General features: G+C 39.1%; 2 protein-coding genes across 7 annotated transcripts; one reads left to right on the plus strand and one right to left on the minus strand.

Moving 5' to 3' along the window:
* The first annotated feature begins 3,604 nt into the window (after positions 1-3,604).
* On the plus strand, positions 3,605-9,005 carry LOC103721976 (putative clathrin assembly protein At2g25430). 3 transcript variants are annotated; one of them, XM_026810379.2, is made up of 2 exons: positions 3,605-4,067; positions 6,397-9,005. In XM_026810379.2, exon 2 carries the CDS (start codon positions 6,723-6,725, stop codon positions 8,613-8,615), a length of 1,893 nt encoding a protein of 630 aa, XP_026666180.2. In that variant the 5' UTR covers positions 3,605-4,067; positions 6,397-6,722; the 3' UTR covers positions 8,616-9,005. The 3 variants fall into 3 exon arrangements, with proteins under 3 accessions (XP_026666180.2, XP_017701875.2, XP_008810593.2); XM_017846386.3 differs by having other exon boundaries at positions 6,512-9,005; XM_008812371.4 differs by having other exon boundaries at positions 6,577-9,005.
* Positions 9,006-9,863: 858 nt separating this feature from the next.
* LOC103721977 (60S ribosomal protein L36-3-like) lies at positions 9,864-13,719 on the minus strand. 4 transcript variants are annotated; one of them, XM_026810377.2, is made up of 5 exons: positions 13,457-13,719; positions 13,035-13,133; positions 11,078-11,277; positions 10,209-10,267; positions 9,864-10,127 (listed from the first exon to the last, which is right to left on the minus strand). In XM_026810377.2, exons 2-4 carry the CDS (start codon positions 13,131-13,133, stop codon positions 10,237-10,239), a joined length of 330 nt encoding a protein of 109 aa, XP_026666178.1. In that variant the 5' UTR covers positions 13,457-13,719; the 3' UTR covers positions 9,864-10,127; positions 10,209-10,236. The 4 variants fall into 4 exon arrangements, with proteins under 4 accessions (XP_026666178.1, XP_026666177.1, XP_008810595.1 ...); XM_026810376.2 differs by lacking the exon at positions 13,457-13,719 and adding an exon at positions 13,323-13,417 and having other exon boundaries at positions 13,035-13,194; XM_008812373.3 differs by having other exon boundaries at positions 9,867-10,267.
* Positions 13,720-18,529: the final 4,810 nt, after the last annotated feature.

Here is an 18,529-nt window from a genome sequence, read left to right on the forward strand (position 1 = left end):
TTAATGGCTGTATATGTAAACAAAAATTATTTATTATATATATATAATAATATTAATTTTGTAAGGTCCAAGAAGTTGCTATAATTTTATAGCGCCAGATTTTGACATCGGATCATTAATATACGGTCGAAAAAAATGGCACATATACCATTACATATTTGCTGTACGTCGAGTTGTACGGTTAGTACGACAAGAATATAACCCATGCAAATCTAAATTATCTCGCGAACATCGATATTGTTGGATCTGTATAGTGGCTAAAATTTTTGGTGGGCTAGAAAACACTTTTTAACTCTCTAAAAGTACTTTTTAAAGGAATAGAGATATTAATTAAAAAATTAAAAAATTATTTTTGCTTTGCAAGAAAGCTAACACAGCTCCTTGAGAGAATTTCTAAAATGGAGCTTATTGGAAAAAGCTTTAAAATCGAGCTTCTTTGGTAAAACACTTTTAGCATGCATCGTAAAGCTTTTGATTTATATTTTTTCTTTTTAATCAAATACCCATGATAAAATATATAATTATAGAAAATATTTCTTTATATTACAGAAATCTGCAGAAGTCCCAACAAAAAAACAAAAAATCCAAAAATTAGTTCATAAAATATTATATTAATAAAATATTAATATATAATGATAATAATTATAATATTTTATATATTTGTTATTATATTATACTGTATATATGATATTATATTACATTATATCATAATACATTGATATGTTATATTACATAATATCAAATTATACTATACTTTTATGCTATAGTATATAATATTATATTATTATATTATCATAATATTATACTATATTACAGTAATATTAAAGTATATTATATATTTATGTATCAATATATATTATACTTTATTAGATTTTGTTATATAATATTATGTAATATTTTTTATGGTCATTTCGTTATACCAAAAATATTTTCTCAGTTTGCTTATCAAACAAATGAAAGTTTCATAACACTTTAGAAATATTTTAATAATTAATGATTATAATTTCTCTACATACTTATAGCTATAAGATATTTTGTATAAATAATTAATAATTAATATATTTATCATGTTATCATGAAGTTGATTTTGGCACGGGTTGTACCTAAAGTCAAACAGGCGACCTGTGCTCCAATCTCTTTTTCTAGCTCGACAAACCGTCCAATTTTTGCTCTTGCCATTAAATAAAAACTTAATAAAAGATTCTGCTTTGGTTACTGTGAACCACACCCGGGCCGGAAGATTTTTTTTTTTTTTTTTGCATGCATAGAATTTAACGATGGAACAGTGGTTGCAAGCATCAGTTGGATGCAGAGCATTTTACGCATTTCTGGACGAGGTACAGGCTTTGTACAGCATTCTTGATCCGATTGCACCATTTTGTATAGCATAAAAGAGACCTCGAGACACCTCGAAACTCATCATTGATAAAGTAAACTGGACCATAAAAGCTCGCCACGTAGCTGCAGACTAACCATTTAAATTTATAAATGCTTGTCTTATAATAAATTTATAGAAATAATATCTTACAGAGTATATATATATATATATATATATATATATATATATATATATATATATATGCGCATATATAATGTATAATACATAGCATTGCATTTTGAGGTTTATATTATCTTAGCATATCATTCTAAATTAAAGCGTGCTCAAGTATAAACACATCTCTCCTCGCAAATTAAAAGAAAATGTGCGAGAGAGAGAGAGAGAGAATAACTTGAGCACTAAGATACCATCTCTTTTTAGAGTGATCGCAGTATCTTTATTGTATAATCATGTGTGACTGGGATGCTCCCAATGATACCACCTGGGAGCATGCTTTTGTTTTTCTTTTTTTCATCTTTTTTGGATTGTGGTGGGTTGGGGAAAAGGAGGGGACCGTGGGGAGTGTTTCAAGGACAAAAGAGGTGATGCGATGAGAATGCTTTATCAAGTTGTCTGTAGGGCAAGTGAACTTTGCTAGAGACGGTACAATCCCCTGTTTCCTAACCTGCAGGTGGGTTCCATGCCGCCAAACCTTAACGTAGATGCATGTTTAAACACATCACCATCTCCCATATACATTATGAACTTGGATCAATTTTTACCGTTCTAGCAGCTGATTGTTCGATTTTAGTAGCTCAATCAGCTCAACATTTCGCTCGAACCTATTTCCAATAGTAATACATACATGCATGCATATATATATATATATATATATATATATATATATATATATATATATATATATATATATATATATATATATATATATATATATATATATATATATATATATATATATATATATGCGCGCGCGCGCGTGTAGGTTTGGTGAGAGCTGTCTCCCTCTGCAATTTGTGGTTGAGCAGGTCTGGAGCTAGACAGCTGAGGTTATTCAGTCGCATTTATCGGATGGACCATTGATAGCTCGGGACATCTGGGCTCCTCTTTTGCTTATGGAGCACTCTGTATGATGTTCTTCACCTAGGAGCTCCCACTCCCGAGTTTCCTCAAGGTAAACTTCGATGGATGTGTACTAATGGCGGGAGTAGAGGAGGGGCGGGCTTCGTCACCAGAGGTTCAGACTCCAGGATGATTGCGGCTGGTGGCTATTAGATCTTCGACATATCGGTTCCGGGAGCGGAGCTGAGGGCAGTCTAGTCCAGCTCGATAGTGCTAGAGAGCGACTTGATGACAGTTATCGATTAGATCCAGCGGAGTGTGGATAGTGTGGGAGATAGCCATCCGCTGCTTATGAATATTTGGGCCATGGTGTGTAAGGGGATAGTTGTTCAAGCGAAACATGTGTATCGCGAAGCCAATGAAGCAACAGATTGGGTAGTCTCTTACGTATCTAACTATTTTGGAAAGACTCTTTGGCTAGGCGAGGAGGACTTATTTGGAGCGCTCCGAAAACTATTATTTTTTGATTTTTTAGGTGTATTCGTACTTGCTGTGTATGATGCATCCATTTTAGAAAAGAAAAGAAAGAAAGAAAGAAAGAAGGAAGGAAGGAAGGAAGGAGGGAAGGGAAGAAAGAAAAAGGGAAAGGAAAAAAAAGGGAGGAGGAAAAAAAAAAAAAAAAAAAAAAAAAAAAAAAAAAAAAAAAAAAAAAAAAAAAAAAAAAAAAAAAAAAAAAAAAAAAGAGAAAGAAAGAAAGAAAGAAAGAAAGAGGGAAAGGAAGAGAGAAGCAGCAGCAGCACCAACGACATCGGTCTTAAATTATTATCATATTTTTTACTCGCAGTCTGCCGGATCCAGCGAGCCCAAGTGGAGGACAGCGATGGGATTCTCTTATATCGTTTTGTTTTGCTTTTATTCTATTGATTTTTTTTTTTTTAAAATGTATATATTCTTTGTCGTCGTCTCCGTTACGCCTCGACCGTCTCCGTTTGTCGCTCTCTGGTGCTCCGTGCTCATTTAAGTCCACTGGCTTCTGTTGGCGGGATGCTTGCTTATTATTGGTGGATCACGGTTGGGCGTCTCGTTTTGTCCGAGCCTGACGCCACGCGGAGGGCAGAGATGGCTGCCGCGTGGAATATTTTTGTGGGGGCATCCGGACCACGGTAGTGATGAGGATGAGGTCAGGAAGGTTATCTGGGAGACTGGGGTCGGCGGACGGTGAGACGGAATTAGAAGGAGCGAGAAGAGAGAGAGAGAGAGAGAGAGCTGGGGAGTGGGGGAAGGTCGGTGGACGGCAAGAAGGCGATCTCCTCTCGCGCTCGCATTGTCTGGGGAGCAGCTGTCGCCCTCCCACCTAGATTTCCGCCATCCGCGGCCGCTGCTGGTGCCGAGGCCGTACCCCGATCTCGTTCCGTTCCGATCCGATGTGCTAAGAGCGAGAAGAGAAGGAGATTATTCCTGGTCTTCCTTCTCGAGTCTTGACTTGGGATTCGAGAGAGAGAGAGGGAGGGAGGGAGACGCAGATCTGAGCTGATAGATAAATAGGTTTATTTGCCTCACAGATCGGAGAGCAGATTCACGCGCCCCATCAACACGGATCGCTGCTTTCCTCCCAGCCCTTTCCCTCCGCTTAACTAAGAGACGTCGTATATGCGCCGCCGGAACAAAGGTACTTCTCTTACCCCTTCGCCCCTTTATTCGGTTCATTCCTACTTGGTTTTGGACTCCATCTTCCTTATGGATCTCCTCATCTCAATTTCGTTTCATTTTATTCGCTACAAATTCTCAACTCCTCGGTCATGGCGCACATTCTTTTTTTTTTTTTTTTTTTGCGTGTTGTTGGAACTAAGAATATGGATTGTAACTTTAATTGAAGGAAACCCATTGCACCTTTATAACCTAATTAGAGGAAACGCCGCCCGGGGCGACTTCTAGATCTGGTGCTGCAAGGACCCAGCCATTAGACCATCGCATCCTTCTCTAGCCAGGTGGGGAATCCGCTACGAGATCTATCTCAGGGTAGTTTTCTGAGTCTGATGTGATCCAGAGATCTTCCTTTTTTTAGCGGTGGATTTGCAAAATACGCAGATCATATGTATGTATATATGGACCAATGATATTTCAACATCATATTCATCCCGATTTTGGTGCATCCGATGATACCACCAATGGTATTCTGATCGGATCGGTCAGAGTTAATCCTAGCCTGCCTACTCGGTGCAATTACCCAACCCAGTGGTATTGCCGTCTTATTAGCGACCATAATGTATCTAAACGGTGGTTAACAAACTACTGTTAAAATAATTTCGTTCCCAATTTTTTTATTGTCTTGTTATTCTGGTTTGATGTTATAGATCAGATCTTCACTGCTTCTTGACTTCTCAACTTACTCTGCGCTCAAGTGGAATCAAACTATGGACTTGTTTGGTTCGCAGAAAGAATTTTCACTGATGACCCGTTCGGTTTGCGGGAAGAATTTTCTATTATTGGAATTTTGTTCCTAGAAAGCTGTGCACGATGCCTCGGAAAGTGGTTTTCCACTGTTTGGTTGACCATTGAAAAGTGGCACATTTCAGAATGACTGATATTTAGTTATCTACTTTTCTGGAAAAGTAATGTAAATTACCTGTTATATCCTTAATAAAAGGAAAGACTTTATCCTATTCTATCTAAAGCTTAAGAATTCTTTTGAAAAAAAATTTATCGCAATTCCCAACCAATGGGAGTTGGACTTTTCTATGTCTTATATAAATTTTTCTTTCTCATGAAATATGGGAATCTTATCCTATAGAAAAGCCACTTTTTTGTCTCTCTCCTTTAAAAACTCCAATCAAACATGAGGCATTTCTACATTTTTCTGTTGAACCCACTTTACCCTCTTCTCTTCTCTCAAACCAAATGAGTTCTATATCTTCATATAGTTTTTTTTTTCCTTTACCATTCAACAGCCTATTTGGATGTTCTTCAGATCACATATTCAAATTCAGACCGAACCAGAATTATACCTAATGCCAATTCTTTCATCGATGTTACTGTCTCTGATTCAGACTATGAGTTGCTCTAACTGATCCTCAGCTTTCAACTAACGACTGGAAATCATCAAGGTTAGATTTTGGGGCATGTCATCCTTGTGCAGTCTTCTAGGAGACAATCATTGGTGTGCTCTTTGATGGTCTCAATACCTCAATCACCCATGTACTATCATTGGTGCACTATCCAATTTTTCCCCAATACTCAGCAAATGTGGGATGTTTAAGTGAGACTGCAGTAGCTTAAGCTACTCCCTGTGACTTGCTTCCATTTATGCCTCTGTCAGCTTTGACCGCAAATACACACCCCCTGAAATTCAGGGAGCTCGCTGCTAAACTCCTCGATCAAAGAGTTGTGTCAGGCGATAGGTGCTGGGATAAGGACAGCTGGGCTGTTGTTAAAATGGAGAGTTAGTAGCTTGATGTTGCTACCTAGGTCGCATATAATCCACTCCCTAGGCAAACAAGGTTCTTTATTCAAAGGTAAACAGTCCATCCAAAGATCATCCCGATTAGAAAGATCGGTATGGATGAGCCCGCTCCAACTTTCCTTTTTTATACTGGCTTATAGAATGTTTAGATGTGCTAAAACCCTGTTTTATGAGAGAGAGATTCTGTTCTTTCTTCTATTAGTTGTGAACTCCCAAATTCCAGTCTTGATGATGAAACACTGATCTACCCTCTCCATGAGTTAGCTTGTCGGACTAGCTGCAGTGTAGGGACCAGATTCATGTCTATGCATTCTTTTGTAACATGAAGCCTATTCGCTTGTTTTCCCCTTCTAAGCTAAAAAATACTCAAGCTTTAAGTTCTTTCTCATTCTTGTTTGTGCCTTTTCGCCTCTATTTGTTTGCATTTTGTTATTTGTTATGTATTTGTTGAGTATGATAATCAGAATATTCATCTAAATTTTGTATCAAAAGGTAACAATTTTCAACCCAGTGGTCATTGAAAGTTCTGTCCTTGCAGTTAAAGATTGATTAAAACATCAAGATGTCATAGCTTACAGTATTGATCAAAAACCCTTCCACTAAACCTTGAAACCAAATCTCTCTTTGAATGAGCCACCATCCATGCTTGACAGATTCAATTGGCTGCATCTATTTCCAATTGCTAACTACCTGCTTGCCGGATTTTGAGGGGATGTAGCGTATCAGGTCAGGACTTGTGGTGCAGGAGGTCCATCCAGTGCATCTACTTCTAGCAACCAGTAGCTCATTGCATTCACCACAGCAGCACAGAGCATTTGGGAGTGATTGAAAGGAAAAGAGGATTAACTTGTTGTCGAAGAGAAAATGGCACCCAGCACCATCAGAAAGGCCCTGGGAACAGTGAAGGACCAGACAAGCATTGGTCTGGCGAAGGTGTCCAGCAATATGGCCCCTGACCTTGATGTGGCCATCGTCAAGGCTACGAGCCACGATGATGAGCCTGCTGATGAGAAGTACTTGAGGGAGATCCTCAACCTGACCTCCTACTCCCGTGCATATGTCAGTTCCTGCATTGCAATGGTGTCCAAGAGGCTGGGCAAGACCCACAACTATATCGTGGCCCTCAAGTGCCTCCTGCTTGTACACCGCCTCCTGGTTGATGGAGACCCAGCTTTCCAGCACGAGATCCTCTATGCAACTCGAAGGGGAACTCGCCTCCTCAACATGTCTGACTTCCGTGACGACGCTCACTCCAACTCATGGGATCACTCTGCCTTTGTCCGGACCTATGCACTCTACCTGGACCAGCGGCTTGAGTGCATTGTCTATGAGCAGAAGCAGCTTGGTGGTCGCAATGGCAACAGCCGCCCATACCAGTCACCAAGGGGGGAGCCTGATCCATACACCTATGGGAGTTACGGGAGGTCCTCATACTCATCCCCACCAGGAATTGGGAGCGGTGGGTATGATGAGAGGCAGAGGGGGGAAGAGAGGAAGCCACCAACTCCCCTGAGAGACATGAAGCCAGAGAGGGTGCTGGGCAGGATGCACCATCTGCAGCAGCTACTTGATCGCTTCCTTGCCTGCCGTCCCACCGGCGCTGCCAAGCACAGCAGGATGATCCTCATCGCTCTCTATCCGATTGTCAGGGAAAGCTTCCAGCTCTATGCTGACATCTGCGAGATACTAGCTGTCCTTCTGGACCGATTCTTCGACATGGACTACCCAGACTGCGTCAAGGCATTTGAGGCCTATGCCAGTGCTGCCAAGCAGATCGACGAGCTCTGTCTTTTCTATGGTTGGTGCAAGGACACAGGTGTGGCCCGTTCATCGGAGTACCCAGAGGTGCAGCGTATTACAGACAGGCTTTTGGAAACATTGGAGGAGTTCATGAGGGACAGGGCAAGGAGGCCCAAGAGCCCTCCGAGGGAGCCAGCCCCTGAGACTGGGGATGAAGAACCGGCACAGGATATGAACAGCATCAAAGCTCTCCCGGCACCTTCAGATTGCACAGAGCAGAGGCCAGAGCCAGAACCAGAGAAGGTGGCGGAACCGCCTAAGAAGCAGCAGCAGGAGGAGACCGACTTACTGAATCTCAGGGATGATGCCCCTTCTGCAGAGGATCAGTCTAACAAGCTTGCATTGGCTCTTTTCTCGGGTCCAGGGGCGGCAAACCGTGCCAATGGGTCATGGGAAGCCTTCCCCTCGAATGGTGCCCCCGGACAAGGTGAGGTGACTTCTGCATGGCAGACACCTGCAGCCGAGCCTGGGAAGGCAGATTGGGAGCTTGCCCTCGTGGAGACAGCAAGCAACCTTGTGAAGCAGAAGGCGACATTGGGCGGTGGCTTCGACCCATTACTCTTGAACGGAATGTACGATCAAGGAGCAGTGAGGCAGCATGCGAACGCCCAGATGAGCACCGGGAGCACAAGCAGCGTGGCCTTGCCTGGGCTTGGTCAGAAGACTACTCCGGTGCTGGCCCTGCCTGCACCCGATGGCACCATCGAGACCATCGGGCAGGATCCATTTGCTGCGTCTCTCAGCTATCCCCCGCCTTCCTATGTGCAGATGGCAGACATGGAAAGCAAACAGCAGTTTCTGGTGCGGGAGCAGCGGATGTGGCAGCAGTATGCGAGGGATGGAATGCAGGGCCAGGCGAGCTTGGCCAGGCTCAACAACAGCTACTTCCCCAACCCAGCCATGCCTTACGGAATGCCACCAGCCTATAATGGTGGATACTACTACCCGACTTACTGAGTCTCGGTGCTCTTCATTCCTTGTATTTATGGTTTTGGGTTGCCCTGCGGCGTCGGTCAATCTCTCATCTCTGGATTGAACTTTTTCGTCTGTATTCATGGTCGCTTGGTACATGCATTCGTTGTTGGGACTCGCTTCGGATGGAGGCGATTTGAGATGTTCTTTATTTAGTTTCTTCCTTTTATTCACGCTTTTCTTTTTATTCCAGAGATCTTGTTTGACTGCATGAAAGCGGGATGTTGGGATTGACTGGGTTCAGATGTACGACGATGTGAGGCAATGGTCTCCTGCACTTCCGGTAGGAGTCTTCCCTCGTCATGAGTCGAACATCTGGCAGACGCTGACCATGTATTATTATACTCTGTAGTGCAATATCTGGTGGATTTTTTACCTCTCCTGTTTATGAATCCGATAGTTTATTATGTAGTACGCTCGTAACACAGTTCGTCCTTTCTTTGGTTGTTAATAGAGGGAAAGGACCTCTCGCAACGGAAGATATATTATCTTTCGAACCTCTTACCACCTCATTTACTAAAAAAAATTATAATTGAGAGTTCTATAACCATGTAACGAAATAAATCTGCAGCAATGTCCAACAAATATTTGAAAAATAAAGATTTGTTTCGTTTCTTTTTTTTTGTTATTTTTTTTCCATAATTAGTGAAATAGTAATTGAGATTGATGATGAAGATGTGATCTCCGCAAAACTATAGCTATTCCTAGCTATTATATTCACTATTTTTTGAAAGCAATAAATCTTTACCCACAAAAATTCTAAAAATTTAAGAGATGGTTTCAAAAAAATAAAAAGATTTCCTCCAGAATAGATTCCAGCTCATTTTCTTCTTTTGGCTTCATAAAAAAAAAAAAAAAAAATCTTCTTAGTTTATAAAACTAAAGTTATACGGCATCAAGCCTTAAGCAAATTAAAAAAAACAGGTTTAATATATGCAACCACTTTTGTCTCGTTACTCTAAAAGTTTCTGGCTCATTTTGCTAAAACTCTGTAGATAAAAAAATATTAAATTGTACAAGTTAATAACTTTTCTTCTGTGTGAGACAGTGAGAGAGAGAGGGGGGCTTGAGATGGGGATGATGGAGGGAGAGAGAAGGAAAGAGGCAAAGAACCATGGCATTTGCGAAGAGGGTGAGGAGGGCTCGAAGCAGCCGACTAGAGAAGCTCCCATGGTGATCGCTGGGGCCTCCGGAACCCTAAACCACAAATATAAGCCACAAATATAAGCATGCTAGGGAATCTGAATTCTTTTATTTTTTTTGGTAAGCACTAAACCAACTGGGGAGTCTGCAATCACAATACATAGCTCATTCAGATATTGAGATTCAAGTCAAATGGTAATATGGCCTCTGCCATTCGGTTTGAACCATAGCTGCAACCATCCATGACTAATTCAATACTACCAATCAAACAACAATGCTCTCAAATATCGAAATAATGATTTCGTACAACATAGTCAAATTTCCAAAATAAATTGTCTCGCTGTCTTGATCAACCTACATTAGAGGGGCAAACAATGAAACCAACTGCATAAGCTCAAAGACTCAGAATAGCTGAAACTTTGGGATACTCTATACCATGACCACAGCAGTCCCCCAACAACATTTATTTCTTCTTCTCAGTCACTCCAGCAGACCTGCATGTGGTAGGGCGCCACAAGAAACCACAAGTAATAATAATTAGAATTCCTACAAGCTGTACACAGGTCATTATAAAAGTTACAGTATTGGATGTGATCAAACAAGACATTCTTTTTTTTTGAGTGAAAACTGAGGAAGTGAGACACTTCCCCCGAATTTATTTGTTGTAGAAATTACTTACAATAGCTGTTAAAAGATGATGAATACGATAGGTGAAGGAGTACGATAGGTGAAGGAGGAGGGAGGCAAGTATACAAAAAAATCATACAAGACATTCAATGGATTTTTTTATGTCATGTTTGACTTAATATGCTAACAATAGCATAAAATCTGAAAGTTTGAACATAAAAAAATCCAAAAATCTCAACTCATTGTCGTAATTTACTGAAGAATCTAGGTTCAATTGATTAGAAAGTTCTTGCTGATAGCTATATGTTAGCAATTAAATCAGTTCAAATGCATGCAGACCAGCTAACATGTTGGATTACAATTTCTCACACTCACGCTAGAACAAGACCCAGAGTCAGAACCCACAATCTGAATTTGGTTGTCTCCCCAGCCACCAAAGTAAAAATTGACAAGCTAAATAGATAACCGTGACATAGTCAGGATTGACGTTATGGTGCTTATAATACTAAAATCTATCATCAACTTATATCTACAAGTAAATAACTACTCTACAACATGCTGCCCTGAGAATTTTTCAATAGAACCTTACCACACGTTTCTTGAATGGAAAATACTATATTTTGATACAAAGTGGAAAAAAATGAAATAACAGTCAAGTAAGAACAATAAGCAATTACCTCATCTTCCTGAGAACATTGGCCATCTCCTCGCGCTTCTTCTTGGCTCTCTTGTGTGTACCCAACTTTCTCTTTGCTACTTTCAATGCACGCTTGTCCTTTCCAACTTTGAGAAGCTCAGTGATCCTCTTCTCATAAGGAGCAAACCCAGCAACTTCCCTGATTAAGTTCCTCACAAAGTGCACCCTTTTGCTGGTTTTCTGGAATGACACAAAAAAGTCACAAGGCATCATACTACAATTTTGTAGGATACACAAAAAAAAAGGAAAGGAAGATAACATATATATAGCAGAATTATGCATCCAGTAAACCTCCCATAACCAAAAAAATCAATATTTATCAGGTCAATAGAATCATTACACGTAAACATGCATAACATTCTCCAGCATGCACATAGCTGCATCTCATTTTAGGCAATAATAATTTTCTTTTGCCCAACTAAGATAAAATCTGAACAGAACACACAGCAAGGCCTAAGTGAGACATTTTTAACACTCCAGAACCATGCACAAACAATGGATCTGTCATCTTGTCACATCAGGTAAGTAAGCAAGCTATGAGATTAAAGGCTTGATCTTCTGAAATGGCCACTGTTGAATACTTTCAGTTTGTGAGGAAGAATTCCTATATACTACTGCTTCAAATAGATCAAACAGGAGAAAAAAGTATGAACACCGAGCAATATCGGATGCAGCATTGGGTCCTTTCCAATTATAATATCTAGATTGACATTCCAAGTAGTGAAATAAGGTTTTCTGCACAGGTCATTGCCATAATTTTTCTAAGCAATGGAAGACACCACATGGAGTTTTCCAAGAACTAGGCTTTTTTAATGGAGGAATTAGGCTTCTTACAAATATGAAACCAATGGAAATGCGTATCATGACAACTTTCAACCATTTCATATGATTCAGTGGAAATTAAACAAATACAAAAAGACGCATCCAGGCTATCTAAATCAAAAGGACATATGTTTGTTTTCTTAAAGAAGAGTTTTTAAACTGGATTTTCTCAAAATGCAAAACGAAAATGTCAGAACACATTCTAATCAAACTGAAAAGAAACTACCAGAGTCTTATTTCTTAATTTTTCTAAATATCAGCAAATATTAACATGAAAATGAAGCAAATCATGCTCAGCTATGAACAAGGATCGTAATTCGTTTTAAAAAAAGTTTTAAGTTCGGCATTTTTTTTATGTAATCTCCTATTTTGAATAACCAAAAAATAATAGACCTGTATGAGACAAGTCCAACATATATCAGTTAAGACCCACTTTAGAATTAGTTTTGGCTCAACACTGCATCCTTACATGTCCTAAAGTTCCTTGGCCAAAGTCTAGTAAATGAAATTATAACTTTTTCATACCCATCACCAAACAGAGCACCTAATTCACTAGGGATGGCACAAAATTGAAGATAAAAAAAATTCACATTTGGGCACTATCATATCAACGTCATTTCAACATGCAAAACATGCCTAGTTAAACATTCGTTGTAAACTACCTGCATTTCCTATTATCTTACAGAGAACCAAGATCTGGTAAAAGAGAATAACTAAATGGGGTAATAAAAGTCATTCTCCACTTAAGCAACATCCATCTTCATCCTAACGTAAATTAACAACCAAACAATCCATATTAATCCAAGATAGTTTCTTTTGTACATATATAAAAAACCTTCATCAACATACATGCGTTCTGCCATTTGGGGATTCTGATTACGGTTCATTCAAGCATAGACTTCTAGCTTAACTTAGCCTAGTGATAAACTATGCATGTCTCTGCGTCGATGTATGATTTAAGTTACAGTAAGGATTCCCTACTGTTGTCTTTTTTCCATCTTTTTTCGTTTCACATAAAACTAAACATAAACAGAAGGTAACTCTTCCATGCTCTGTTTTATATGACCCAGAGAAAACAGTGAAATCCGTTCTCAACGTTGACTTGGGATTCTTACTCCTTTTCTGCTGGAAGGGCGAGGAGGCAGCTCCCGCTTGGTGACGATGTGGCCTTTGTTCAGCCCGACAAAGAGACCCGTGTTCGGCTGCGGAGCCATCTGTATAAAATCCACCAAATCCAGCAACAAAAAAGCGATCAGCGTCTCCTTGAAACAGGACCTTAAAGCAAACCGTGAATAGCTACGAGGCCAAAAAAAAACTACTAAAAAAATCCATCGAGAAAATAAATAAGAACTACAGAAGAGCGGATCGGATAATCAAGGATTTCCCCTGAGATATGGAAGCACCTTCGAGAGACAGAGAGAGAGAGATTTCTAAATGCCACCAAAACTAGGGCTTTGAGATCGGAAACCGGAGTAACAAGCATCACTACGAGATAAAATATCGAAGAGAAGGAATGGGGGAGGGATCCATCTCTCACCTCTGGTTCAGAGCCGAAGAAACCCTAGCGGCCGTCGAGGAACCCTAATGGCGGAACAGGGAACCCTAATAAAGACCGCCGCGCGCTACGTTTCCATAGCTCGTTATTAACGAAAGTAACCTTTCCAGATCACGACCGTCCGATGCTCGCTGGTTGTCGAATTGGACGGCCCACGTTACTAAAACTTCTGCGATTCGGTTCGAGTTGAGATGGGATGTGCACAATGTTTCGAATCGGCTCCAATTTGGGTTGAATTCCCACCAAGAGGCTAAAATTAAATGATGTTTAACGATTACAAGCACATAGGGACGTGACATATGGGCTGTTGCGTCAAATGTTTCGAGCCCACTCCGATCCCAATAGGGCTGGGCCGCTCAAGCGTGGCCACTTGATGACGTAGATGTGAAATCGGCAATCAAGCCTGGAGCTGATCACAAGCCAGGTTTGGGCATAGAAAAATTAAATGTCAAAAAAATCCGGCCCAAAATCCTGTTAGACATAAACATAGCTTAAGGTCTGGCCCGTGATCAGCTCTAAGATTAAAGGTCTAGCCCGTTGCCTTTGAGATGCCAAAGGCCTTGGTAATCAATGATGATCGAATATTAAAAAAAAAAAAATCATCAATCGACTTGTTTTTTGTGTTTTTCAAAAGACAGCAGATTCAACCTGTTTGGTTACAATGTCCAGCTCTATTCGATGTAGATTGGGCATAGGTTAAGCAAATTATATAGTAGGTTTTATTATAGCCTGCATTGTTATTTTTAAAAAATTAAAGAGGTCATTGGGGCAAGCAAATAGCCAAAAAAAGTTTAAGGCATTTTAACCTCCCGTCTGCTTCTTTCTCGATCTCTTTGATATGGATCTTGTTAAAATTATAGTTTGTAGGAGATTGGTTAGCTAGCTTGACTTCGAGGAATAACTACCAAGCTCATTCTATGTTTCCTCCGAATCTTTCGCCATTGCTGCAAATGGATGTTGTTGATGTTTCTTATCTTCATCCTACCTGCAAATAAATGACAAAGACAATTTGTGCATCAACATGAATTAAGGTGGTGCTTGATATGGGGGATGATTCCAGGATTAATGGCAATGTAGATGGAGATAATGAGATTATCGCGTTTGATTGTAATCTTATATGGCAATAATCTCAGACCACTATCATTTTTAAACTCACCATCCAACCGAGTGATGCTAAATACATCTTTAAGAACAGGTTTGCAATATCCCCCCATGACAATTATCTAGAGCTAAAATTTGGGGATAAAAATACCCCTTAACCTAGTTCAAAAATTTGGTCCAACTCTTCTCAATCCCTTCATTTTCAATTAAAACGTATGGAATATATTGAATATATTAGAGATAGTTTGGGTACTATTATGGAATACCAAACAAATTAATCATTGAAACATAGCATTTCAAATACGATAATCATAGGTCATAGGGATCTGGTTACCTTGGAATAAGGATAGTGACCCCATTTGGGTCGTCAAATGCTACCTAAACTTTTTATGGATAAGAAGATATAGTTGCATGGATTATTAACTTCTTCTCCTCAATCACCTACCCTAATTCCATTAAATTTTAAGCTTTATTATAAGTCATAGCTACCCCTTGGTTTCTATTCTTCCATGCAAGTTTGATTTTTCCCCTTCCAAAAAATTAGGGGATGCTGTGGTTGAATTTAGTGGGATACCCAACTTGACCTAACATCAAGTTGGAGCGCTTCAACCAACGCATACTTGTCTATTGGTCAAGTACATACTTGTCCATTGGTGAAGTAATCTTTAGTCGGATGTCCGACCCTTCCACATTGCAACCTCGTTTACCAAATACTGCACTCCATGACGTTTATAATGGATACGATTTAGCCTGCCTGACCTAACCCTTCCAATTCTTGATGACTTTATTTTTTTTCGAGATGAATTTAACAACTAACACTAAAAAGTAAATAAAACCACTGCCAAAAATAAATACTCATCAAAGTTCATAATTAAACATGAATTTAACTAGTGAGCCTCAAAAAAAAACTATGGTTCTGGGTGTGGTCAAAATTCTAAAATCTAGTTACAGTCTGTATCATATAATTTAGGATCTTTTGTGCACTTATCCTCCTAAAATATAAAATTTTACGTGAATACCCTTCTAATTTTAATATTTGCATATATATTTTCATAATATTTAGAAGGGTATGTATGCAAAAAAAAATTTATAATTTAACATGTTACAAAGATCAGAGTTGGGATGAGCGAATTTTTGCCGGCCTTTCTAAAACTCTCTTAATATCCATCTAAACGCTCCGAAGAACACCAACCATGCCTAAGAATACAAATTAAGATGCTTGCAGAAAGCAGAGGAAACAGAGAACAAGCGATGATTGATCCGTAGAACACGAGAACCACACTGTTCGTTTAGAAAGCTGGAGTCCTTAAACTTCTCTGCTGTAATCACACTGTAAATATCTCTTCCGTTCTCCTGCATTGGTCTGAGAAAGATGAAGCTTCTTCTCAAAGCTGAGTAAAAATCCCAGATCATGCTTAAACGTGGATATTCCTTTTAAACTTCTATTAATAAATCGGGGTGGCAGTACCTCCCTTCTCATCAAAAAAAAAGAAAAGAAAAAAGATCTTGTTCCTGAAGCTCTCTTGCTGAAGTAATTTTTCTCGTGATTTGAACATAAGATTCATTTTGATTCAAGTGTCAGTGCATTGTCTGTCTTTCCCTTTGTTTGCATCAAAAATCTTATCAATTCGTCTCTTTCGAGCACACGAATATGTTTCATAGGAGCCCATGCAAGATTAAAAAAATGCGATAAATTTATATTTATTCTTTCGAGCACGAGTCTGTGCTTATTGTAATCTACTTGGACCGTTACTCTCCTCATCCTCGGATACGAACTACTTGAAATATAGATGGGTCCTAAGCCTTTCCAAACAAAGTAGGTAATGAAGGAGGCCAAGAGCATATAAACAAGCAACTGAATATTTTAGTTATGGTTGTAACTGATGATCAGGTAGGGATAGGTGAGATCTTTTTAGTTCCCCTTGTTGAAAATTGCAAGTTGTACTGAGAGTCTACTCCCACTTGTTCTGTCTTTTTTCCTTAATATTTAATGGCCAATTTAATAGATAATTGTTCTAATGCCTGAAATTTGTGATCATATCTATAAATGCCTAGCATGGTTGAGAAAACTTAGATCACCACGATAGGTCCGTAGTCAGCCTCTATAAACCTGGGTTATAGTGTTTTCTAGTCCACATAGACTATGAGTCGAGTTCGCTTTGATATCATTTGTCACAATTCAGAATTTCATTAAAAAAAACGTATTTTTTTTAGCTCCTTAGTTCTATATAGATACCTAAGATCTTCTTGATATGAACAAAATATATGTCTGCACAGATTGTTACAATAGAACAATGGCATTTTTCAATCTCTTTAGTCTCTCTCAAAATTAGAAGCTACTTTTTCCGTGCTTTTCGCCTTTTCACCACAGACATGGTATGAGTTGCTACATTCCAGCTGCTTGATTTTCAAATAGTTTTATCATTTATTATTAAGAGAGGGAGGAATAAAAATCTCTAAGGTTAATAATGTAAGGATGGAACAGACGGCATTTTTCAATCTCTTTAATCTTTCTCAAAATTAGCAGAGCTCCATGGGCGGTGAGTAGCGTTACATATTTGATCAAAGCTAATTGGGTTCTTTGAATTTCCGATAAATTCTAACATAGAGATCATGATTCAAATGCGTTACAGGGAGATATTAGAAAACAACCAGAGTCTCAGAGCCTTTGCACCAATTGATGTGAATGCATACCCTTATGAAATACTAAATTCTTAAGTGGTGGAAAATTTTATATGACGCCAAAACCCAAGAGAGTCTACTTGGAAGCCACAATGCCCAATGTTTTGCGACTGAAATGAGGGCAGGTTTTGGAGCACCGCCATCTTTGTCTTCCATGCATTGAGGCTCGAAAAGAATACGATTGAAGATAAAATTACCATTGGTCTAAAAGAGTGCAGCTCTTAAATTACTGAAGCCTGCAATAAACTAAAGTTTGGTTCCAATTACATTACAAACAACTTAAAAAAGACAGCCATCTTCTTCTAAGTATTTAATTGCCTTGATTGCCTTCTTGGTTTCTACTTTTTATTTTTTAATTTCTAGAAGTGGGTGCCATGGTTTTACTCGTTGGGTGGGCAAGAGGAGATGGTATTGCTCTTTTTAATTTTGGAAAGTAGGGGTAGAAGGCAGCATAAACAGTTGAGTATGGTATCAATTGCAAGCATGTTCCTTTATAGCTGTCTTTATTTTTTTTAACAAAAGGGCTATAGCAATAAAATTTTGTCACATGAATAAAAACAAATTGATAAAAATTAAAAACCATCCATGACCTTTCTGCTAGCTTTTCGAGTCATAGAAATTTCATTAAACATAAATTTATCCTTAAATCAGCCAGGAAAAGTTCAAGTTTCATCATAGTCACACATCCGCCGCGTAATAATGACAGCCTTTTAACCTTTATTTTGTTTTCTTAGATGGCCAATAAAGCAAGTTAAAGGAGAGATTAGAGAACAATTAGAAGCACTTAGCTTTTTGCCTCGAAGTTATATTGTTTTATAATGTTTCCCACGTGAACCAAAGGTGACATATTAACTAGTTGTTAACTTTTTTTTGCTTTTTATTTTTATGAAGAAAAAAAAACAACTTGAGTCCACTACGGCATGCAAATTGGATGGTGGCAGTACCATCATATATCCCCTTTTTTTTAATAAATAAAGACAGCACCTAGGCCCCTGCTGTAAGGATAATTCGATTTTGGTGCACCAAAAGAGGTTAAGGAAAATTCTAGAAACATCTGGAACCCCTATTTGCTATTCACAATGCCCAGATTTGTTCTTATTTTTTGAGAGCCCCCACCCTCTGGTCATTTTAAAACGAATTATGATGGGAGTTTGCTCGCTGGTGGTGATAGTGTTGGAGTGGCATTTGTGATCAAGGACCACGACTCTAGGTTGATTGCTATAGAAGGACGTTGTTTTTTTGGAGGTTTCAGCGTTTGGGGCGGAGCTCATG

This window comes from Phoenix dactylifera, chromosome 13 (genome assembly GCF_009389715.1).
Source record: "Phoenix dactylifera cultivar Barhee BC4 chromosome 13, palm_55x_up_171113_PBpolish2nd_filt_p, whole genome shotgun sequence".
Classification (NCBI taxonomy): domain Eukaryota; kingdom Viridiplantae; phylum Streptophyta; class Magnoliopsida; order Arecales; family Arecaceae; genus Phoenix; species Phoenix dactylifera.

Bases quoted from the DNA above. Each gene is read 5' to 3' on its own strand.
- LOC103721976 (XM_026810379.2), top strand. From the start codon at position 6,723: ATGGCACCCAGCACCATCAGAAAGGCCCTGGGAACAGTGAAGGACCAG.
- LOC103721977 (XM_026810376.2), bottom strand. From the start codon at position 13,402: ATGCTTGTTACTCCGGTTTCCGATCTCAAAGCCCTAGTTTTGGTGGCA. The intron at 13,195-13,322 runs GTGCTTCCATAT...GTTTGCTTTAAG, and splicing joins TCTCTCTCTGTCTCTCGAAG to GTCCTGTTTCAAGGAGACGC. The intron at 10,268-11,077 runs GTAATTGCTTAT...TACCACATGCAG, and splicing joins AATGTTCTCAGGAAGATGAG to GTCTGCTGGAGTGACTGAGA.